The 22,627-nt window shown below is 48.2% G+C and overlaps 6 protein-coding genes across 6 annotated transcripts; 4 read left to right on the top strand and 2 right to left on the bottom strand.

Annotated features, from left to right (window-relative positions):
- Positions 1-20: 20 nt before the first annotated feature.
- Positions 21-4,881, bottom strand: N7500_000929 (uncharacterized protein; the record flags this gene model as incomplete). Its single annotated transcript, XM_056672075.1, has 6 exons — positions 21-3,814; positions 3,868-4,002; positions 4,077-4,200; positions 4,264-4,379; positions 4,510-4,564; positions 4,624-4,881. The coding sequence occupies 6 exons, from the start codon at positions 4,879-4,881 to the stop codon at positions 21-23; spliced, it is 4,482 nt and encodes a 1,493-aa protein (XP_056537648.1).
- A 1,920-nt stretch (positions 4,882-6,801) lies between these two features.
- On the top strand, positions 6,802-7,905 carry N7500_000928 (uncharacterized protein; the record flags this gene model as incomplete). Its single annotated transcript, XM_056672074.1, has 3 exons — positions 6,802-6,932; positions 6,991-7,290; positions 7,353-7,905. The coding sequence occupies 3 exons, from the start codon at positions 6,802-6,804 to the stop codon at positions 7,903-7,905; spliced, it is 984 nt and encodes a 327-aa protein (XP_056537647.1).
- Positions 7,906-11,612: 3,707 nt separating this feature from the next.
- N7500_000927 (uncharacterized protein) lies at positions 11,613-14,545 on the bottom strand (the record flags this gene model as incomplete). Its single annotated transcript, XM_056672073.1, has 3 exons — positions 11,613-12,191; positions 12,268-14,227; positions 14,283-14,545. The coding sequence occupies 3 exons, from the start codon at positions 14,543-14,545 to the stop codon at positions 11,613-11,615; spliced, it is 2,802 nt and encodes a 933-aa protein (XP_056537646.1).
- A 2,134-nt stretch (positions 14,546-16,679) lies between these two features.
- On the top strand, positions 16,680-18,692 carry N7500_000926 (putative FAD monooxygenase; the record flags this gene model as incomplete). The annotated part of the gene is made up of 3 exons (XM_056672072.1): positions 16,680-17,327; positions 17,380-17,673; positions 17,730-18,692. 3 exons carry the CDS (start codon positions 16,680-16,682, stop codon positions 18,690-18,692), a joined length of 1,905 nt encoding a protein of 634 aa, XP_056537645.1.
- A 300-nt stretch (positions 18,693-18,992) lies between these two features.
- Positions 18,993-19,911, top strand: N7500_000925 (CXXC motif containing zinc binding protein; the record flags this gene model as incomplete). The annotated part of the gene is made up of 5 exons (XM_056672071.1): positions 18,993-19,027; positions 19,168-19,282; positions 19,355-19,420; positions 19,583-19,705; positions 19,771-19,911. 5 exons carry the CDS (start codon positions 18,993-18,995, stop codon positions 19,909-19,911), a joined length of 480 nt encoding a protein of 159 aa, XP_056537644.1.
- Positions 19,912-20,427: 516 nt separating this feature from the next.
- On the top strand, positions 20,428-21,009 carry N7500_000924 (small nuclear ribonucleoprotein F; the record flags this gene model as incomplete). Its single annotated transcript, XM_056672070.1, has 4 exons — positions 20,428-20,433; positions 20,546-20,583; positions 20,702-20,857; positions 20,943-21,009. 4 exons carry the CDS (start codon positions 20,428-20,430, stop codon positions 21,007-21,009), a joined length of 267 nt encoding a protein of 88 aa, XP_056537643.1.
- Between the last annotated feature and the right edge of the window lie 1,618 nt (positions 21,010-22,627).

The following is a 22,627-nucleotide window of genomic DNA, read 5'->3' as shown; positions in this document are numbered from 1 at the left end:
GAAACTTCCATTCAAATATATTAAAGCGGTACCTTCTCGTCTAAGTCCAGGAACCCTTGGAAGATAATCAGCCACTCCCCTTGTCCAAATGCCACTGCCGTTTTTGAGATGATCTTGATCACGTCAGCTCCAGTACGCCAGGTGTGCGGGATGAAGAAGTGGCGCGTATATCGAGTGGCCTTGCTCATGTTTTTCAGTTTAATCGAGCAAATCCATCCACTCGTATCGAGAAAGTACAGGCTGGACCTCAAGCAGCCCAGCAGGTACTGAATGTTCAACGAGTCATATTTGAGTATCTGGAGCGACACTCCTGTGGTTTCGGGAGTGATGTTTGAAGTTTCGAATGCAACAAGGTGGCCTGTTCGGGCCTTCGACCCGAGGACTCCCTGAACTAGATAGCTTGAACTGGAACCGCCTACCCACTGATGGCTTGCTTTCTGCATGTCGAGTTCAGGAGGTAGAAGGCTCACTCCATCCGTCTGTAACAACCTCTTTAGAGAACGCCATTCGAAGAGGTGGAGTTTACTGTCACAAATGGCGATGAGGTGATGGTTGCTGGACGGGTGTGTCGCCCACCAGCTCCCAGAAAGGCTCGTCAAATCCGCCACCGTGGAACCACTCAGGTCTATGATTTTAACGCTCGACTCGGTGCGAATAAATATTGATTCGGCGTTTGGGTCAATAAATGCCTGTCGCACAGATGCCCATTCGCGGTGATCTAGCAAACAAGTGCTCTGCACCCTAGTGCCTTTTCGAATAGACGGCAATCGCGTGACAACACAGCGGCCAGTGATATCCACACTGAGCATACAACTGTTTTTCTCGTTCCAGTCTATGAACTCGACTTCGGCGAATGTGTCATGCAACATCAGTTTATCGATGAGGTCGCCCGAGTTTGACTCACGTATATCGATACTGCCATCCTGCCGCCCCGCGAATAAGAAACTACCGTTAGTGGAATCTTCAATGGCAGTAATTGCTTCTCCCCACTGAAAAACATGTGGATGAGAGGCTGGGGGCCGTGGAAGGCTGACAACCTCGCTATGAGATTCCGATGGAGTGTCATCTAACTCATCCCTCCGGACGAGGACTGGGGGCTCCCATATATTGCAGCACTGTCCCCGAATGTCAAACAGTCTGAGATTATCTGCCGAGAATGAGATACCATGGACCTGAAGCTGGTCAATAGGTCGGCTAATCTGGTACACGGGTTGCAGTGTCTCGAAGAGGAAAAGGTAGATGCCTCCATCCTCTGTTGCCCCCGCCAACACCCGTCCATCTGTTGTGGCAGCCAGAGCAACCAACATCCCTTGCAGGTGAAATTTATTCTTCTGCTCCAATGTCCATGGATTGCACGTTACAATGTCACCGTCCATGTATGTAACGGCGAAGAGTTCGAGCTCGGGGACTGGGTTGAAAATCATGTCGAGAGTTTGTGGCATGACATAGACATCTTCGAAGCCTGCCTTCTCAAAAGTGCCAATGTTTTCAACATGGTTCAGATCCCAGAGCGAGACGGACGCGTTTCGATAAGCCAGTGCAGCCAGCCTGTGGCTAGGATCAAATCGTATCTGTTGCGATGGCGTCCACGAAGACACATATTCCTCACTGTCGTCGGAGGAGTCCGAGTCATATGATGAGTGAAGGAGGACAGACTCTTGTTTGAGGCCGTCTGCAGCTTGAAAGGAGACAATTTTACTCTGATCGTGGTCTGCAAGAAGTATTGAACTCCCGTCCGGATGAAAAACTATGCAGGACGAGGTGAAATCAATGTCCTGCGACCAGAGACATGTAAATGATGGGCTGCGAGACTCGTGAACATCCCATACCATCAGCTTCCTGGCGCTACAAGAAGCGAGGAGTGACGATGATCGGTTGAATGCTAATTGCCTGATCCTTTTCCCATGAGACAGTGTAACTGCAGCATCGAACGTGCCAGATCCAGATATGTAGTACGTCCGGATGTCGCCGTTCGCAAGGCCAACTGCAAGGAGACGAAAACTGCTGGCAACGGCTGATGCCTCTTTTGGAAACAGGTAACACGCTAACCTGTCATTCCAGTCGTCTTCTATCCGACCCACAATCTTTAGTCGTACTGTTGGCTTGGCAAAAAGCTGCCTAATAATTGACTTTGGTGGGCAAAAATGAGGGATGAGAGAGTATATAGAGGACGGCGACCTGAGCAAGCTGGAATGAAAAGCCCCAGAGATCCGGTACATATCGGCAGCCCATGCAGCAACAGTCTGTATTTCCATGCTGACTGGCTCATATTTTGCTCGTCGACCTAGGTACGCCTTTAACCGTTGCGCTGTGAGCTGAAGGTCCTCCAGACTGCCAGTCTTAGCAATCCTCTCGATCCATGTCAGGACATTAGATTTGAGGAACTTGCTAAGCAAAGTGAGAGGGGCTTTAGCAGACGATGAACTGTGCACAATATGATACGAGAAGTTATACGTCGCATAGTCTAAAAGTGGCATGTGAACATTTCCAGTCCCTCCTGTAGTCGTGCCCCTTCGAGATACATTGGGCGGAACAAGATTGGAGGAGCAAAGAACATCGAGACAAACTTCCGCAATCTGAGAATGCGCTTTTGTTCGATCAATCCAGAAGACATCCCTCTGCTGGGTCAAAAATGCCGACGCTGTCTGATGCGCAATGTGGATCCGGGAGTCGTCATCAACAAACAGGAGATGCCCAGTCAATGTCTCAAGCTGTTTTGCCGATGCCATCAATGTGCGACCAATGTCTAGCCTGACGGCCTCTGTGAGCTCTTTAATGTGGAGTGGGTTGGGTGAGCAGATTGTCCATTTGAGAATACATTTTGCAAGTTCAGAGCTTGGCGACTTGTCAATCGAGGCGATGATGCGGGAGTAAAACATGTCCATTTCGAGGGGTATTTGGAGGAGGACATCTTGCTTATCCTCAACGCTATATGCATCTTCTAGCTTAGCCACCGTCAGGGAGGCCCAGAGAAATATGCCGTTAGACTTGGAAATGACATCGCTAGCCAAGTCCTGATAGGGCCCAACATCGCTATCCCTAGGACATCTGGCTTTAGCAAAAATTTCGATGTCCTTCAGAGATCCCTCCTCGCCGGTAGAAATCTGGGAATATTGAGTCCGTTCGAGCGCAAAAAGCCGTTCTATCTGTCCTCCGGGCAAACTGGTCATGAAAATGCGAATCGGACTTCGGGATTCTAAGGTTGACAGCATTGAGATGAGAGCTGGTATGCCTTTAGTCGAACATTCATCGACTGCATCTATCACCCAATATTGAGGCCTTGTGATTTGCGCCCTAAAGATGCAATCGACGAAGAGACTTGTCCAAAGCAGATGGTGGTCGTCGTGACTAACTCTGATATCGTCTTCTGCCATCGACGCAATGGCGCGGCGGATCTCAAAACTGGATTCCGCCATTTGGAAGGCAATAGACCGTAGAAATGCGGCAACTGTTCCGTTTGTCTTGTCCTTGTGTTCAAAGAAATAGAAGCTGCAATCGAGGTTGTACGTCCGTAGGTAGCGGATAACATGGCCAGCAGCTACCGTTTTACCTGTTCCAGGTCGGCCGCTGAGCCATAGAATCTTCGGCTCTGGATGCTCTAAAATTGCTTCTAGTGGATCAGTATCCTCCCGATCATCAACTGTATTGTCAACCCATTCCTGAAATCTGTGGCATTCTGTCAACCATTGACAGGTTCCCGTATGTTGCTTTGCGTTTGTAGCCAGAAGGATTGCATCTGTCCGCTGCCTGATACGCAGGAGCGAAGCGATTGTCTTCATCTGTAATCGGTATTCGTCCAATATGTCAAGAGAGCCTGTGAATCTGAGCATAAGTGTCACCGTGTCTGGGAAGGGTCTTTCAACGAACTGTTGGCCTCTATGTCCTCAATTGTTGTCTGGAAGGCTCTTCGGAGTATGATATAGTTCGGGTTCTCTGGTGAGTCGAACTTGCAGATATGACGATGATCGGCTTCAATATATTGTACATGTTCCTTGGGCAACCCTGCAAAGGACAGTTCAAATTGTTAGTAGAGTGAAAAGGGTGTGAAATGGTACAGGGGTTCAATTGCCACGCACCCATAACTGCGGACTCCTTTTCCACCACCAGGGAGGCTGTAAGGCCGAAGTTTGTCGGTTTACTCTCAGTAAACGACCAAAGGTGAAGTTTATCGCAAACATGCCGAAATTCGTCATTAATTTGCTATAAAGAGCTGTTAGGATCTTTTTCCAAGGACTATTACACAAAAGGATAGAGTATACGGACGCCAAGAGTGCCGCAGCCTGGTACGAGGTCACCAAGAAAAGCCTTTGTCCCAAGAGCTGCAGACTGTCTCATCAGCTTGGCAAGCGAGGCCAAATCGGCCCCCCGATGTGGTGTGCCTAAAAAATACATGGTATGAAATCTTCGCGCAGTAGTCTGGTACATTGGATCTCGGGTGGCCAGAAGATATGCCTAGAATCTGTCAGGTCCATTATCGAGGCAAATGGTCGCTCAAGTATCCCCTCCCACTTGCCTTCTTCGCAACCAGACCACCCATGCTATGAGCAACGAGCACAATTGGATTCTGGACTTGATCAGCAGTCGCTTCACTGCACCGCATCAAGGCACTATAAAGCGACTCACATCACCATTCTTCCGGAGGTAGGGAGAATTGTGGATGTCAGCCAGCAAGGCCTGTCCGAAATCGTGGACAGTCAGGGGACTCTCCTTTCTCGTGGTCCAGTCTGAGTTATATCCATAACTGTGAATGCGAACGTGCTTGAACCCAACCTCGTCCGGTAGCCATTCTTTGGGCCAGAACATTCCCGGATCGAACGAATAGCTCCATGTCTTCCTCGAGCCTCCACCCAGCCCATGGATCTGTACAGATAGATCGCGCATTAGCGGATACCCCTTTTAGGTGGCAGGAGAGGAAGAGACGCACAAAAATGAAATCGATGCGGGGCTCCGATGGCTCATGTTGAAGGTTGAGACCGAGGGGTCCTTTCCGCTCGGGGCCAGATTGAAGGCTTTCCCCGGATAAGGAGGATGATCGTGGTGAGATAGAACTCAGTCTACTGAGCCTGCGTTGAAAATTCTTACGGGAAAAGACACCCGCCCGCGATTGCTCAGTCTCCGGCTCAGTTTCGATGGATGGGGTACTACCAGTCCTGAAGTGGGCTTGCTGGAACGCCGACACAAACACTCGATTAGCACGAGAACACTGGCTCGCGACGGGGGAAAGTGGGTGTTGACAAACTGAAGAATCTCCAGCCATGCTCCCTGCAATTCTTTGACTCCGTTGGAGCGCTAGAGGAGGTGAGAACCGTAGCCGTCCCAAGGTGTCCCAAGGTTTCAATTCTTGAACAGTTCGGCAACGGCGATAATTTTCATTTTTGCTGAGCTTTGCACACCGAGAATGTTTCAATCGCGCTGTAGTTTGCTCTCTTCCCCCGCCCCCGCCTCGCTTCCATCATGCATGCATCGGACTGGTTGATCCTACCGAACGTGGCGGCCGGCGACAGATAAGCCTGTGCGCTCGAACCACTTCGGGGATGGTGGAGACGATCGGTTGGTTTCGAGCTCACAATTCCTCCCAGGCCCGGGGGGGCCGTGTGCACGAGCCCCTCTCCCACCCGGCCATAATCTCCTTTCATGTTAGCACCTTCTTAGGCACGTCGGAGCATTGGGAGGGTACCGGTAAGGTCCTCAAAAGCAGCTCAGCACTTTGGAACGTATGACTTGACCCGAAACACATGGCTGTTCAATCAAGCTCGCATTCGCCCTGACTACTGTGTATTTCGAACCCCAGCGTTGAGCATCATGGCGTCCATCAATCATGGATAAAAGAAAGCCGAAACAGGTCGATCCGGGCCTCGATTGGACTTAACACAGCGCATCGAAAGCCCGATTAACCTCTCGGAGAGAGAGGTAGATCACACCATGTGGGGAGATGGGGGGGGGCTGCAACTGGAGCAAAGGCCTCGGTACCTCCGGGAAGGTCTCTCTGATTTGCGTCCCGGGTCGGGCTAGCCCTCGCGCTATGCTGATTTCCAGAGTATATGTACTCGCGATAGGATTCGTCACAGGGATTGCATGAATTTTGCCAAGCAATGGGAGCGGAATTGCCAAGATCGTGAAATATCTTTCTTGTCTTTGTCCTTGTTTTTGGTTTGTTTTATTCCCCCAACTTTCTCTACTGAGGCCATGGGCAGCTTTGTGCCTTTTATTCTTCTTGAAACTGAGTTAACTGCGTTGGATATCGAAATGCCTGATGCGCATTCACCATCGCGAAGTTGTGAGATTCTATACGAGCATAGCGCAGATTCTGACACCCACTGGGCGACGGATAATGGCGAGACCTTAGTTTAGCCGCGGCGGGCATATTGGGATTTGATGTTGACTTTAACGGGCACTTCCTGGATAGACCATTAACAGACTCTACACAGAATGTGAGACTTATCCTAGACATATGATCATCGTAAATTGCTATGAATTATCATGTCTAGTTTGAAAGTCAAATGAACAACCAGGATGCAATAATGAATGCGCATATCTACACCAGCCATAGAGTTACTCATCGCACTCTGATTCTAGGGACAGCCAAGAAAGCCAGGCCGTCCCCCAGATATTAAGGGTCCTAGCACTCCTAACGAAGCAAAAGAGGCTAGGTCTTCGTATTCAGCGGAGCAGCCCGGAAAATTAAAAAAGGAGCGTGCCCCCCCGCGATGTGGACGCCAGTTCGTGGATTTCCATTTTGCGCTTGCGACAAGTGGCACCCCCCAGTCCATTTACTTTGCTATAACCTGAGCGACAACCGCAATGCGCCACGCCGCAACGTTATTACAGCTACCACTATTCCTCGCAGCGCAGGCTTTAGGACGCGATGATGGGAACTACCGGCCGAGGAATGTGACGGGGCTGGATTATTACTATTACCCATGGATTGGCTCGTATGCTCAATCCGTATCTACACACCACACAGACTACATCCTAAGAATCTGTCTATAGGTATTACAACGGTAGCGCCGTATTCACCATCTCTGGTGTCGAGCCTCGAGATGACCGCAGCGATTCCGAATTGGAACTCTGTGGGCAGTTGCAGAACATCACGTACTCGTGGTCGTACCCAGCAATCCTAGCGATCACAGCAACAGAACCAGAAGATGAGCGACCGAAGAACACAAACCCAATCGATGTTTCGCTGTTCACCTCGTATTCGAACTTCACGAAGTATTTCAGCGATTATATTGATTCCGTCAACATGCAGATTAGGGATATGCCCTTCGTATTTGAGTCGATTGAGGTGTCGTAAGTATATACTTCTTTCTAATGTGCAGTCAATTTTCTGGCGGCTCGCTGATTTGCGACAGTCGTTATTCATTTCCAGCGAGTAGAAACACGAAACCGGAATTTAACCTGACTGTCGCTGAGGATACTGGAAGTGGGGTCCCGTTTCGAGTCACAGGGAGCTCGGAGCTAGAGCAGAACCCGCTTGGTCCTTTGAAGATGAATATGTCGACTTGCTCCCGTAGCGAGGGACGGTGGGGTGTCGCTCCCATTTCACTCGGTAGTCACCGTGATGACATTAGCGGCGTAACAAACCCGACCGTGCAGCTGACATTTGACGACTCTTCGGCAAATTTTAATATTCGATCGTGGGTTGTTGCGGGTATCTTGGCTGAGGAGGATGAGGAGACGCCAAGGATTTCCGCTAGGTTGACGATCGAGTTCTTAGGGAGGATTGATGCTGCGCGCTCAGATATCCTTAACGAGGGAACTCCAGTGACATGGACACCGAGCATGGGGTTCGGGAATAATTCCTTGAGTTTGGATTACGAATCGGGTGCGTTTGCCGCAGCCGGAGCGAACACTCTTCAGATCTGGAGTATCCTGGGAGCCATTTTAGCATATATGTTCATTTAATTGTGACATCTTTGACTATCGAGACCTGCTGTGAACGCGCAACGCCGAGAATTGATGCCTGCAGGCGTAGCATGAAAAAGGACACATGGCTACCGGGAAATACCCCAGTTTTGCTTTATATGTGCAAGCAGAGTCGTAGCCCTTACATCGTCATCTCGATTTAAAATATATCGGATAATTGCTGAATGATTTGGGCCGAAGATGATATGATCAGCACCTATGGAGTGGAGTATTATCGGCAGCCCTAATTGGGGGCACTCCCGAGGTCGTCTATCGTCTTTGTAATCATGCTTGAACACCTGGGCAGCTGCCTGTACGGTTCCATTGGACCGCCAAGTATTACTTCGTACGGTCTACTTCCCACCGACAGAGATAACAATGACTCATTTGCTACTGTTAGGCGATGCCCCAAAACAAACAAAGTGAGAGAGAGATTTAAATCAACACAGATGTACGTGAGCGAGACTGCAAAAAGCTTTTCGAGCAGGTGGTCGCAAAGAGTTTCTAGCATGACTGGGTGATGCTTCGTGATCGGCCACCTTTATTAGGCGGTGCTTTGACGCTGCCAAACATCCGTATATTGTAAAATATTCTCAAGATAGTGCCCCTGTTACAGGCTGTGGTCTCTGGAATAGGCGATATAGACAGTTCTCCCTACGGATCATACAGTGCAGTATCATAATAATTTCATGCTTTGAAGGCGCTGGATTTGGCGTCATTCTGGTCGTGGCTTGCTTGCTTGTGAATATATCCAGTGAAGTCTTCTTATAGTTGCTGCAGCCTGCATAAGGCTTTCTTTTTGCGAGGAGTCAGGGTAAGTGAAATCATCCATCAATCCATCCGTCTGTATTTGTCGTCACTAGAATTGACTCGAATTGTGACGCAGGCATTATGATAGAGCGGAATAATACTAGATCAAAAAGCGTTTACATAGAACCTTCGCTAGAAAGAGCATAGTATAAACGATCTCGCAAAATTCTTGGCACTCGCTTCCGATATATCGAACATTGTTTCAAATTGAGATGCTGTGAACTTGCTTGTAATTCTAATAGTTCTCCCATCGGTCCGCCTACCAAGCTCGGAGCGGACGATCAAAGAAGGGAAACTGAGCTATTCTTGAACCAATAAAGTTTTCTGGCTTTTCACATTTTGTTTCTTTTACTGTTAGAAATATGCGGGTTCAATAGAGATTATGGAAGAGTATCTGACATCAGGATGAGTCGTTCATCAGGTAGACAACTTTAAGGATAATCTTCCCCCATCTCTCTATTCTCTATACCCGAGACGATAACCTAGTCTTAGCTAGCATACAGCTTCTGCGGTCAACAAAAGCTCAACATGCAATCTGCGGACAAGCCGACTCGATCAGAAATTGACTTGGCCTTGCCTGGAGAGAAAACTCAAGATGAAATCAAGATCGAAAAGAGTGGAGATATTGACGCTCTTCAACGGTATCGGTGGAACATGGTTACAAAAGCGCCATCCTATGTTGGTAGAGCGATTGAGCTTCTCCGGATAGAACAAGACCTCCGAAGTACTGTCCAGGAAGAGCAATGCCTCGCCAAGAATCCTGAGGCCACAGGCAGCTGGCTAATCTATAGGAATGATGTACAGGCCGTGCTTCAGACTTTGAAGAAGAGATATTGGTTGCTGGAACTCCAGTGGTGGAGTGTCCGAAACTCATTCGTGGAGGGGCCACTGATAAGAGCATTTGATCTGTGGCGATCACATCCTCTCTGGTATATGCACCGAGTTTTGTTCGAGGATTGCGTGAGGAAGGGGGGATGCTGTAGCCGTGGCTGTGGATGTTGCGCTGATCGCAAGATTGATAAAACACGACAGCTTGGAGCTGGACATTGTATGGTGGAATGTGGATGTTGTCACCAGGCTCGGGGGTTTGAGCTTACCAAAAAGAAAAGGAGAAATTCCTTAGGGATTTCCATATCGTGGATGACAAGAGCTTTTACCGCCAAAGGGTCAATCGAGCTTCGATATGGGGGTTATCTCTTGACAGTCATGACAGCCCTTTTGATCTGATTGTAATGCCCCCAGGATACGAGAGCGATGTTTCAAAAGAGCAGACGAGAAGAGGCAAGGCGGACCAATTCGATGAGCCATTCATACTTATTGACGAAGAGGACGAGGAAGAAGGTGTGGTACCTTAAGTGTCAGTGTCAGGCCACTAGGTGCCTGCTTGCTAGTTTGAGGTTTTATTGTGCAATTCAACTCTTTCTTTTGGCTTCGAATCCCCTGATCTAAACTTGCAGTCGTTCCCGAAGTCCAACCTCCACACGCTTCCTTCCTATTTCCTATTTAGGAACATCCGTGCCTGCCATTGTAGTCCTCGTTTCACATGCACCTTCCAATTGCTACTTTACTACCTTGTTACCTTACGTAGAGAGAATTTTGGTTCTGTAAACATCGCAAATCACCACCTTTTCTCACAGTGAGTTATCCCAGCAGTCTTTTTTGAGGTCCTTTTTGCTAACACAGCAACTATTCATCCCAATGTCGATAATCAAGTGTTTTTTATGCATATTGATTATTCTGAGCTCTATATTGTCTTTATTGAGTGTAGCAGGTTTCTTCTGTCTATATCTCCATTACACCCTCAACGCCAGACAAACTACTTCTAATCCTAGTAGCTTTAACAAAACATCCTTGTCTATACAAGTATCGAAAAGATTGATGTTTTCCAGTGCTGATTGATCCGGAACCTCATTGCTGAAAGATTGCTCAATCAGCAACTTAGACTGTTGAACCGCCTGAAAGTACTGTATCATAACGAGCTGATATCAGCAGCTGGAATGATCAAACACAAGAGAAGGGTAATATCACAACAAGATACCATGAAATCGGTGAAGATAAACATACCAACGACTAAGTATGCCACCCAGGGCATAATCCTCTCATTGGATAATATTGCCTGGCAGTATTTTAGTCATCTCAAGGTCAACGCCCGGTTCTGCAGGGATTGTGCCTAAATATGCCCGAGTTCTGCTCAAATTTAGACCGCATAAATAATCGAAACCCCTGGATCACTACGGTAAAGGGCTTGCTTGATGTGTACGGCGACTAATGGGACCGCCGATACACAACTCTTATTAGGTGATACCTCCCGGTATTGATTTATATTCACTCTCATGTTGAATTAGTTATATATATTATAGCTATCAGATCAGAGCATATCAAATTTCAGGGTTTAACATTAATGGGATCAATGGCTGGTCAGGCCATTATGAAGTGTCTAGGTAAAGGAATAAAAACGAAGTTGATATTGGAAAAACTAGTATATTGACCTCGAAGGGGCAGTGGAACTGGCATAAATGTCACGTACTTCTGAAAATGTAGTCTTTGTTTTGTTTCCATCCATTGAGGCTGCCCCCAACAGATACCGAAAATCACCTATTGTGGGGATATGTACTGCTTACATAGATTAATTCAGTACACAAAACATCTTATACCCGACATTATACTCAGGACTATAATGGATTGACTAGCAAAAGCAAATGGTTTATTTGGGATGAGTTGGATTAGAGTTATGTTAAATTAGGCCACTCATCACTGGCAAAACACACGCAGAAAAAAAGACAGCAAGAAAGCAAAAGCAAGAAACGAAAGCAGAAAGCGAAGCTAGCAGAAAGCCAGACGAAAGTTTGTAAAAAAGAAATCAAACATAGGTCAAGTGGGAATGAGTGAAATGGAAGTTAAGAGCGAGAGTTTGCAGAGTTCTGAGTATCTCGGTAGTGTTGCATCACCTCGTACTTCTTCAGTTCCCCACGAACGTGCGCATTGAGGGCCATGATCAGCTCAATATGGCATTCATTGGCGTTCAAAATCTCCAGGAGCCCCAGGATATCGTGGATATGTTTCTTGATGACCGAATCGGGGGCCACAAAGGTACGGATGCTCATACTCTTGGAGATTCGTTTCCAGTTGCGCAGAACAGCAAATGTAGGAATGCCGTTGCTCGTTTTGCCGAAGTTGAGATGATCCCGGTTTGCGCTGATAATCTTGTACTGGGTAGCCTGGTCGAAGTGGAACTCAGGAACACCGGGCATGTTCTTCCGCTCCCATTTTCTTTTCACTTTGTTGAGAGAATTGATAGAAAGGTGGCCGTCGTAATACTCCTTCAGCAGGAATTCATTGGCTGCATGAGTGATCATGTTCTCAATCTCGGCGAACAAAATCGACTGCACGTCGGTGTTCAGGGTGATACGGGCGGTATTGTCGGTGACGATGCTGGGCTTGGATGAGCTGATCAAAGCTCGATTCTCGTCCCAAATCTATCAAGACAATCGTTAGTCACTGTGAATATATTTCAAAGGCTGAGCCACAAGGAACTTACCATTCCCTTGATACTGCCGATGGTTGAATGTCCCTTTTCAATGGCCCCCTGATAAACTTGAATCTTCTTTCGGGTCGCTCCTCGTTGTCTTCAAGGTATCCCTTCTTACCAAAGAGGTTCTTGGTAAACCGCTTGCGTTTGGTTCCACGAGAGCCTTCAGAGCCCTCAGAACTGGAGACATCGGGGCTTCGGCTGATACGACTTGGAGGTGAATTGTTTGGGGAGCTGTTAGCGTTGGAATCATTGCTGACGAGGGAGGCTGCGCGGCTATGTCTATCTTTGGCAGACTCAGAGACGTGAACAGCAGTCTGATGCTGGGAAACGTCGCGGATGGGAAAATTCATGGTGAAGGTAGGGTTCCTCTTTACCACGTTCAAACGCTGTGGGACAAGATACTGGTCGACACTGTTCATGTTGGCTGATCTCAACCCTTTTGGGTAGCTGGATGGAGATGGATTGTAGTCCGAACTCAGAGTAGGCTTCGTAAGACGGGAACCGTGGGGGACATTGTGAGGTGGAGAACTACCAACCTGAGACACATCGGCATAGGAATATTCACGAAGGTCACTGAGATGATGCTCAGGGGATGGATGAACTTGAAGAGGAGATCGAGGCAAGTCCATGAGAGGCAAATCAGGACTAGTATTGTCCCATTCAAACTGATGTCCAAGGGCTCCAGTGATGCCAGTATCATCCTCATGGGGATTGACCGAGTCCCAAGATCCTTGGGGAGTAGAAGCATAGGAAACATGAGCAGGACGTGAGGAAAACACATATGACTCTTGCAGAGGCCCGGCAGAAGCAGAATGTTTCCGATCGAACTGATGTCCGAGGGGTACAGTGATTCCAGTGTCAAACCCGTGAAGCTCACTGGAGCTGTCCGAAACTTGGACATAACATTCTTCCAGAGGAGGGAAAAGAGGAGAAGACGAAGGTAAGACTGGTGACTCTTGCGGAGGCACATGAGAATTAGACCATTCCCGGTCAAATTGAAGCTCAGGGGACGCGACACTTTCGTTGTCAGATCCACCCTCAGACCAATAGCAATATCTTTTGGGGCAAGGAGATGGGGATGGGGACCACACAGGCGTTGTAGGTGTCAATTCCCGAACGGCACCGGGGCTCGCAAATGGAGGACTGTCAGCACCAGGCCTGACAAATTGAGGGGACTGGTAATCCACGCCAAAGTTTTGACCCGCATGGAAGATATCCGTAGATGCCGAATTGGAACAAGCGAGACGAAAAGCTGAAGTGGGACTTGTTGGATTGTTATTTCCATTTGCAAGGCGGCGATTTTCCTTTTCCCGATGGATCAAGGCAAGCAGTTTCTCGATGGTTGGGCGGTGCACTTCGGTGGCTTCATTTTCTTGATTGGCTTCACGCTCTGGAGTAGCTCTGGGAGCTACTGCAGCTTGATCTTCGGGAATAAATTCGTGACCAGTGGGCGAAGCTTCGTACCACGAGGTTGGACCATGATCATGGCGATGGGGACTGGCATTTGACTGAGCATGAGGGGTCTCAGGCCGAGGAGCATAGCATAGAGCAGCAAGAGCCAAGCGACGGTCAACAGACGAGTGATTCATGTGATGAGTCTGCGCATTGTAGTGCTCATCCGAAGAGGGTACAATGGATGGCAGGGCCGGTTCAGATCCTCTGAGTTGAATAGATGGAGTCTCATCACTGTAGCCCTGCAGCTTACATTCCTTGAGAAGCAAGTTTGGTTTCATCTTTTCAGTCGAGTGCACAGGGCCATCAAAATCTGCCTTCTGGCCAGCTTTGACAGCACGCTGAGAATGTTCTTGTCGAGAAAATGAAGTTCCAGGCTGGTTATCTTGCATGTCCGATCTGTTCAAGACATAGTGAATACTCGTATTGTTGATATCGCTCCCAGAACCTTGGAAAACACCTTCCTGGCCAACTGATGTGGCAGGCTGAGGAGCTTTCCGTGGAATTGGTGGCAACGGCTTGGTAAACCTGTTCGTCATATTAGATCCCATATCCAGCAAGATTAGGTAAGGAGGGCTCATACACATCATTCTTGTTCACAGCAGTTCCATTGCGACGGGCTGCACCTCGCTCTGCAATACTACGAAGGTTCTCAGCCATGCCGGGGCCTCGGTTTGCGAAGGGACGTGGGCTCTTTTTGTCAATACCCTCCCCAGTGTGAGGAGCAACATGTGGATGCTGTCGAAGCGATTGCTCGCGTTCATCTTCATGGGGGATTCCCGACTCGGGCTCACGGTTAATAACACCGAGAGTTGCCCAGGGAGGGGCTGGTGGATAATGAGACATTGTTTGGTTTACAGTTTCAACTCAAGATGCTGTTCAATTTCGTAACTGCTGAACGATGAACGCTGAAGCATGAAAAGCAGCAGCGTGAAAGACACCAAGGAGTATGGAAAGAGAGAAGAAGGAGAACCAGACGAAGATAATAGTGATGCAGCACCGTCTTGGAAACTTAGGGCTACAATACACACATTTACAATAACCATTGAATTTATATTCATGGCCGACCAATAAGGCATAGTAAGAAATCGAGGCCATTGTTTATGCTGAAAAGCTTAAGTTGGGACCAGATGGTCTGCAACAATAGGTTTAGTTCAATAAGGTGGCTGGTAATTTCTCATAAACAATAGAGAACAAATAAGGCAGAAACAAAGAAAATTGAATTAAATAATATTGGAACAAAGAAAGTACGTGGAACAATCAATGCATGAACAAACGGAGAAAAATGGAAATCAATATTGCCTATCAAGGACGTTGTTGATAGATCATCCAATCAAACGCCTCTTCGCCACAGATGTCTACCTAAACCGTACTAGCATGAGTCAAGTCTAGAAAGACGACATACTGTATGCATTAGCACATGTTCCATAACATCCATAGGACTTGAGCTGGACTAGATACATACTGCCTTGTAAACAGTCATGTGCATACTTTATACATTTTTATGCATTTTATCCACCATGTTTTGCCTCTACTTGCATACTTGACAAGCGGGAGAAGATACATGGAAGAAATGACATAAGAGAGAAAATTCGAGAAGATCACAAGAACGATTCCATAAGGCAACATAAACGGCCAGCTGTTCTTGTGTACAGCGATGTCCCAAATCATTGACATTCACCCGCCACATATTGATATATATATATATGACTTACAACCCGAGAGCATGGTATTACTGAAACTCTCTGTGAACTCACGCGAGTGCGACACATTTTATTTGTTGTCACTACCCAATGATAACAATGAGAAGATTACAAATCTTGTAAGCATCCTTGATCATCTCATGTGCAGACTGATTAGATATTCAAAAGGTGGTGCCAGGGCGAACTTGAATATTCAATGTAGTCCTGGTACTCCGTTCAAGCATGGGATATAGTTCGGGGCGGTAAAACTTGTACCCGACACAAGCCTCTTCCGCAGTTGTTGTTCTCTGTGTCAAAATTTCCATCTTCTACAAGATTTAGACCATCTTGAATGCTGTTACTTTGAACGAGCTTGTGACTAATACTTCCAATATTGTTGTTTTTCACCTAAAGAAGAAGTGGGACCGATCCATTTGCCATGGACTAGGTTGAGGGGGCAATAACAGAGCCGATGTAAGGTTTTATGGGTATTGAACTTAAGGGAAATAAAAGGCATTGATTTTCGAGCTTTCCGCAGTATAAGTCCCTGGTTAAATTACCATGATGGTATGGGGCCTGGACCGGAGGATATGACGGCAGGAGTCCAGTCATCTCGGCAGAACGGAAGGGAACAATTGAGCATGTAGCCAATAACACTGAAAAAGGAAAGCCCGCTGAGCATTTCTGGGCCTAGATGAATCGGGTAATTCCCCAACGATGTACGGAATATGGAGATCCCTGGAGCGTGTAGAGATATAGATCCCGGGCAGGGTTGCCGAGGGGATGTCACGTGCCCGTCAGTCCGCTTACCGAAGTCGTTTCCGGGTGGAGCAGAGAAAAGGAGGAGCAACCCAGTCAGACAACCGAGTTCAGCCAGCTCGGGATCAACGACGGTATTATGGACATTGCGCAGGGCCAGTCCTGTCCCCACATAGCGCTTGTTTCTTCGATTCTGACAAATCGTCCATAACTCCGTCTCTGATGAAGCTGATTGGCTACCCCAACCCTCGAATGAGTGCTCCCCCACGATTCCGCCGACTCTGAATGCCGTGGATGTGCTCCGTTGCTTCAGTTGTACACCCAATCTGTCCGCTTACCCCAGTTCCCGGTTAGTATATAGAGGCAACCATGACCCTCTCTTATTTATTTTTTTTGGTCATCTTGCAGAGTGATACTCTGATATACTCTGCTTTTCTTCCAAGTCATTTGTATAATTATTTACGTTGATCATATCTCCATTCACCACACAATTCATATATATTCCACCTTGATCACTGCGTTCGAATTTGGCCGCCAGCATGGTTCAGCAAGAGAATTATGACATTGTCATTGTGGGCGCCGGTCCCGTCGGTCTGCTCTTGTCCCTGTGTATGTCACGATGGGGTTACAAGGTGAAGCACATTGACAACCGCCCAGTGCCGACTGCTACTGGTCGCGCCGACGGTATTCAGCCGCGCTCTACTGAGATTCTGCGCAACCTTGGTTTAAAGCGCTCGATCATGGCTTACGAGCCCGCTAAGGTGTACGACGTTGCCTTTTGGGATCCCAAGGGCGACGGCTCTGGCATTGGCCGCACTGGCAGCTGGCCTAGTTGCCCCCGTTTCATTGACACCCGCTACCCTTTCACCACCCTTGTCCACCAGGGCAAGATCGAGCGCGTGTTCTTGGATGAAATTAAGAAGGCTGGCACAACTGTCGAGCGACCATGGACCATCGTCGGCTTCAAGAACGATGGCGCGAACGCTGATTACCCTGTTGAGGTCAACCTGAAGTGCCTGGATACCAATGTGATCGAGAATGTACGCGCCAAGTACTTGTTTAGTGGCGAGGGTGCCCGCAGCTTCGTCCGTGAGCAGCTTGACATCAAGATTCACCACAAGGATCCCATTGCCTATGTTTGGGGTGTTATGGATGGTGTCGTGCGCACCAACTTCCCCGATATTGAGGTAGACATGCCCAAGAATTGATCTCACGTATTTTTCTAACATTTTGATACAGACAAAATGCACCATCCACTCCGACGCTGGCTCAATCATGGTAATTCCCCGCGAGGACAACATGGTTCGCCTGTATGTGCAGATCGCCTCCTCCACGGACGCCGACTGGAACCCCCGAAAGTCCGCCACCGCCGAGGAGGTCCAGCAAACCGCGAAGAATATTTTGAAGCCATACTGGATTGAGTGGGACCGGGTTGAGTGGTACTCGGTCTACCCCATTGGACAGGGTATTGCTGAAAAGTACACCCTTGACGAGCGAGTTTTCATGGGTGGCGATGCTTGCCATACTCACAGTGTCAGTATTATCCTTCCAAAGTCCCTGCTCTGGAAATATCGCTAACACCCTTACAGCCCAAGGCCGGCCAGGGAATGAACACTGCTTTCCATGATGCGCTCAACATGGCCTGGAAGATCCACGCCGTGGAGAGTGGCTTCGCCAATCGTTCTATTCTCAGCACCTATGAGAGTGAGCGCAAGGATATCGCTGAGACTTTGTTAAACTTTGATGCCAAGTACGCAGCCTTGTTCTCTAAGCGCCGCCCTTCGGCTGGCGAGGTTGGTTCTGCTAGCCACACCACTGTGGGTGCCGGTGGGGAAGAAGACGAATTCGTGAAGACCTTTAAGTCATCTTGCGAGTTCACCAGTGGATATGGAGTGGCCTACCAGCCCAACATCTTCACCTGGGACGCGAGCCACCCTGCCAAGTCCGCTCTGTTCCAGATCCCAGGCGTTCATCTGACTCCAGGTCGCGCTTTCACCCCGACTACCGTCACTCGTCTTGCAGATTCCAACTTTGTTGAGCTTGAGCAGGAAGTACCCGCTAACGGCGCATTCCGTATCTTCGTCTTCGCTGGCAACCAGGTCAAGACCAAGACGGCCATTGCCGACTTTGCTGCAAACCTGGAGAAGGAGCGCTCGTTCCTCTCGGTTTACCGCCGGTCTGATATTACTGATGTGTCATTCTTCGAGCGCCACAACCCCCACTCCAAATTGTTCACCCTGTCTGTCATCTACGCAGGCTCCAAGAACACCATTGATGTGGACTCCATCCCACAGGTCCTGCGTGACTACCATCACCACCTCTATGCCGATGATATCCCCGATGTCCGTGTTCCTCAGGCCCAATTTGCGGCCCACGAGAAGCTCGGCTTTGATGCTGAGAAGGGTGGTGTTGTCGTCACCCGCCCCGACAGCCACGTCGCTTGCACTGTGCAGCTGGTTGAGGGAAGTGGCACTGTTGATGCTCTCAATGAGTTTTTCAATTCGTTCTCAACGAAGCCGCTAGGCCAGGACTCTCAACAGAGCCGTCTGTGAGAAGGTTGATGTGTTCATGAGTCTGTATTTTACCCTCGAGATGTATATAGCAGCGATAGCTTGAGCATGACTGGCGTTTATTTTCAAATTTCATATAAATCAATTATTTTCAATACCTGAGCCTGTCTGCGCACTTCCATATTTTGTAGTCCTACCAAGTTCAATGTTTCAGAGCGGTCACATGCCAAGCCTCGATCTACGTTGAGTATTTTCCATCTCCACCCCGCATCACCTGCAGAGAGGATCTTAACTTCATCACTCAATATCAAGTTCACCCATTCGACCTCAAAAGCCGACAAAATGCTCACTCTTTTGGTCGAAGCTCAGCTGGAGGGGTAAGTATTCCAAGCTTTGTTGTTCGACTATTGAGCCTTTGATGCTACCCGAGCCTCCCCTCCAATTTCAGGATTGCCGCGTGGGCAGATCCTTTCGGTCACTATCAACAAAGACTCAACCAACTGACATAATGTTACAGTGTCACTGACCTCCTGCCCACTGACACTGAGGAGAACCCCTACTTCTACACTTTCAAAGTGAAATGTACCTCCTGCCACGAGGAACACCCTAACTGGGTCAGCTTCAATCGTTTCGTACGTGAATCACTGATATAATTCTCTTCAATTTTTACGATCGAATGGTTGATTCATTGGATTGATGTACAGGAGACACACGAGATACCCGGTAGCCGCGGTGAAGCTAATTTTGTGTGGAAGTGCCGACTTTGCACGGTAAGCAACTGTCTCTTTTCAATCTACCAGGATTGAAAGAGTTTTATTGTTACTTTCCTTTCTTTGCGAGATTCCTCCAATTTTTTTTCGCTCCGCTGTGCTGGCATCAAACACCTAGGAGTCTATCACCTTTCCATGATTACACAGCTAACAGCCAAATAGAAAACCCACACAGCCTCCGTCATTAGTGGACCTAAGCCCTATGAGGCCCAGGAAAAGAGCAAGGCCCAGAAGATCCTTGAAATGGACTGCCGTGGCCTCGAGTTTACTGAGTTCAAGCCCGACGTGAGTGAATCCCAATTTGTTCAGAGGTACCTATGTAATTCTATGTGCTGACGAACAAAATGTAGGGTGAATGGGAGGCCAAGGCTGTTGATTCCACCACCACTTTCTCTGGCATTGATCTTATGGAGGGCGAGTGGTATGACTATGACGAGAAGAAGGGTGAGGAAGTCAGCATCAAGGAAATCACCTGGACTGTTGGCCGTTAAGTGAAGATTGGCCAGTGATGATTATCAAGCTATGGCTGAACTTTGGGGTCTGAATCTATGAAACCATGATGAACTCTGATTGTATTTTTCCATTGTATTTTTATTGGTGTCTGTTGACGAGCTTCACACTTGGAAGCTCTGATGGGAATGGGGCACGGAACATGCCAAAATGGAAGATGTACTTTCAATTATGGCACCACAAAATATTTGCTATTCTTTTCTCGTAATCTAACTTGTGAATGCAGAGTATTTACCTATGCTAATCCTTTCACAGACCTTCACATAGTTATACAAGACTTTGAGGGCGGTGAAGAAAGGTAAGCTCTGATTGGCCCCAGACCACTGCCTTATTCAGCTCACATTTTCGCGATCTCGCCGACTCCGATGTCAAGGCAGTTAACAACACGACCAACACGATCAACCAAAGGAGTGATAGATCTTGCTTAAGCTTTGACTGCTATCATATCCTCAAATCCTACTCCATCCCAACGAACCAGAAACTCATCTCGAGTCACAATGAGTGTTCGTCTTCCCCCTCAAGCTGAGCCCGCTATCAAGCTCGAAATCCCGCTCATCAACAGCTGAACCTGCGCGCTATTCTCAGATTACCAATTGCTGACTCGTACTTATACAGTTCCAACCGCTTAACCCCCGTCCCTTCCTCCAGGCTCGGTATGCGACCCGTCCCCAACCCACCTAGACCCCATCAAGCAGTCTCAAGCAAATCGAGACATCAGCACATATGCACCGTCGTCATTAATACGATTTGCTAACTTGCATATCTCTATAGCGTGGGCACTGAAGTCCTCATTCGCCTGAAGTGGGGCCAGACCGAATACAAGGGTACTCTTGAGAGCATTGATTCATACATGAACGTTCTTCTGCGCGACACGCAAGAGTTCATCGACGGAAAGGCCACCGGTGCATTGGGTCTTGTTCTGATCAGGTATGCAATGCGCTGCAATCGGCTCGGCGCCGGGCAGGATACCTGTAATTCTAGTTTCGCTAACACTCTTTCTTCCCCCGCATAGATGCAATAATATCCTCTACATGGGCTCGGCCGATGCAATCGAAGTGACGGACATGGAATACAAATAATACGTCGCATACCCCGGAACGGAGATGCGAGGCAGTTCGGTATATGAAGGGGGTGTTGGGAGATGACGGCCGCTCTTATGTGTGTGGGACTGACGTGGGCTTCGGTATTGTAGCTTTGGAGCAATGCGTTTGGCGCCGTGAGGTTCCCGTTCCATTGAATGGAAAGGCTACTTGGTCTGTGGCACACTCAGATGGCTACACTGCACCCGTCAGGCACCCGAAGACACGGATGAGCTCAGCTCTGCACAGATGGACACGGAAGATGTACCGAGTCTACCGGAATTTTTGGGACTCGGGTGTGTGTTCTACTCACAATTTCAATTATCACGAGGCGTTTGTTTGTTTATGGCTTTTCAAAGTGGGGTTTGTGCATGGCCTCTGACCAAAATCGAATCAATTACTTTCTGCACAAGTTCGAAACGCATACGTAGTTGGTTGATTGGGGCTGCTGTGCCATCAAGTATCGTTGGGAGGGATGTACTATCATTCATGTGCGGCACAGCGACGACAAGGTCTCCGGTTGCTCTCCATTCAGCCAGAGGCCATCGGTGAGAAAAAAGGGGGCTAACAGCCTAAATCCAATAGACATCGACATGTTTCGAATGGATCGTGTACACCGGTGCACTGAAGCAGTGACAGGACACTATGACCCAGGGCGATCAGTTTCTCAGCAGAAAACCATAGCTCCAAGTGCTGTTATCGAATCGTATTTCGGGTACGTAGTATATTCTCCACCATGACAGGCATTCAATTCCTAGAGATAACTGTCTTGCAGTCCGCGATGGTCCAATTGACATCATTCCGGGCACAGCCGTAAGTAATATCCATTGGGGCGAACTCGTACGTAGTATCCTCACGTTTTTTTCTCGTATGAATAGAACCTGGCCAGCCACCCCTGTCCCTCGTTACGTGTGAGTTCGCACATTCATCATGCTACCTATATGAATTAGAACAAGATTCAGACGTGTGGCAGGTTGAGGTGGCTAATTGCTGTGGCGGGTTCTTTTTATAGAAGACGACGTACCACATGGCGCACGATTCAATCTGTACGAAGTACCGTCCAATGTACATCGTACATCGAACATCGAAAAGCCGATCACCCGGCGACCCGTCGAGCTGCTTACTCCTCTGCAGTCGCTGATCATCTAAACCTCATAGAGATTTCTGCCATCGACGTCATGACGCTTGATGGCATCCACAATAGTAAGCTAAGACGAGTAGCGCACTACAGAGTTATAGGCGAATTCAGGGTATAATGGGGGGGCGTTTTTTAAGAGAAAGAGATAGAACCAGAGTGCATGTGATCTTTACCTCATTTGACTCTTTCGCATGGGCCATGTGCTTCTCCATAGATATGGGAGCTCGACGAACCATCGTAGGTTCTTCATCATGCTCGGACGCCACTGAAGTAGACTGGCGCCGATCATCGCCTCATTGCGCAGCCAGTACTGAGGTCACCTTGCCAAAAGGGGCTTGTGCGATGTACGGAGTATGCAGCCCGGGGTTTCGAGTGCCTTGGGGAAAATAGGTTGCCTACAAGGATACACAATCTCCGTATGCTGTATGTACCTCGACATAATATAAATCTTATAGTGAGTTACTCCACTGATCTTCGGGG

This window comes from Penicillium coprophilum (assembly GCF_028826855.1).
Source record: "Penicillium coprophilum strain IBT 35676 chromosome Unknown utg000001l_segment0_segment0, whole genome shotgun sequence".
NCBI lineage: Eukaryota > Fungi > Ascomycota > Eurotiomycetes > Eurotiales > Aspergillaceae > Penicillium > Penicillium coprophilum.
The sequence above is the reverse complement of the archived record's forward strand: the minus strand, read 5'-3'. Positions and strand labels throughout refer to the sequence as shown.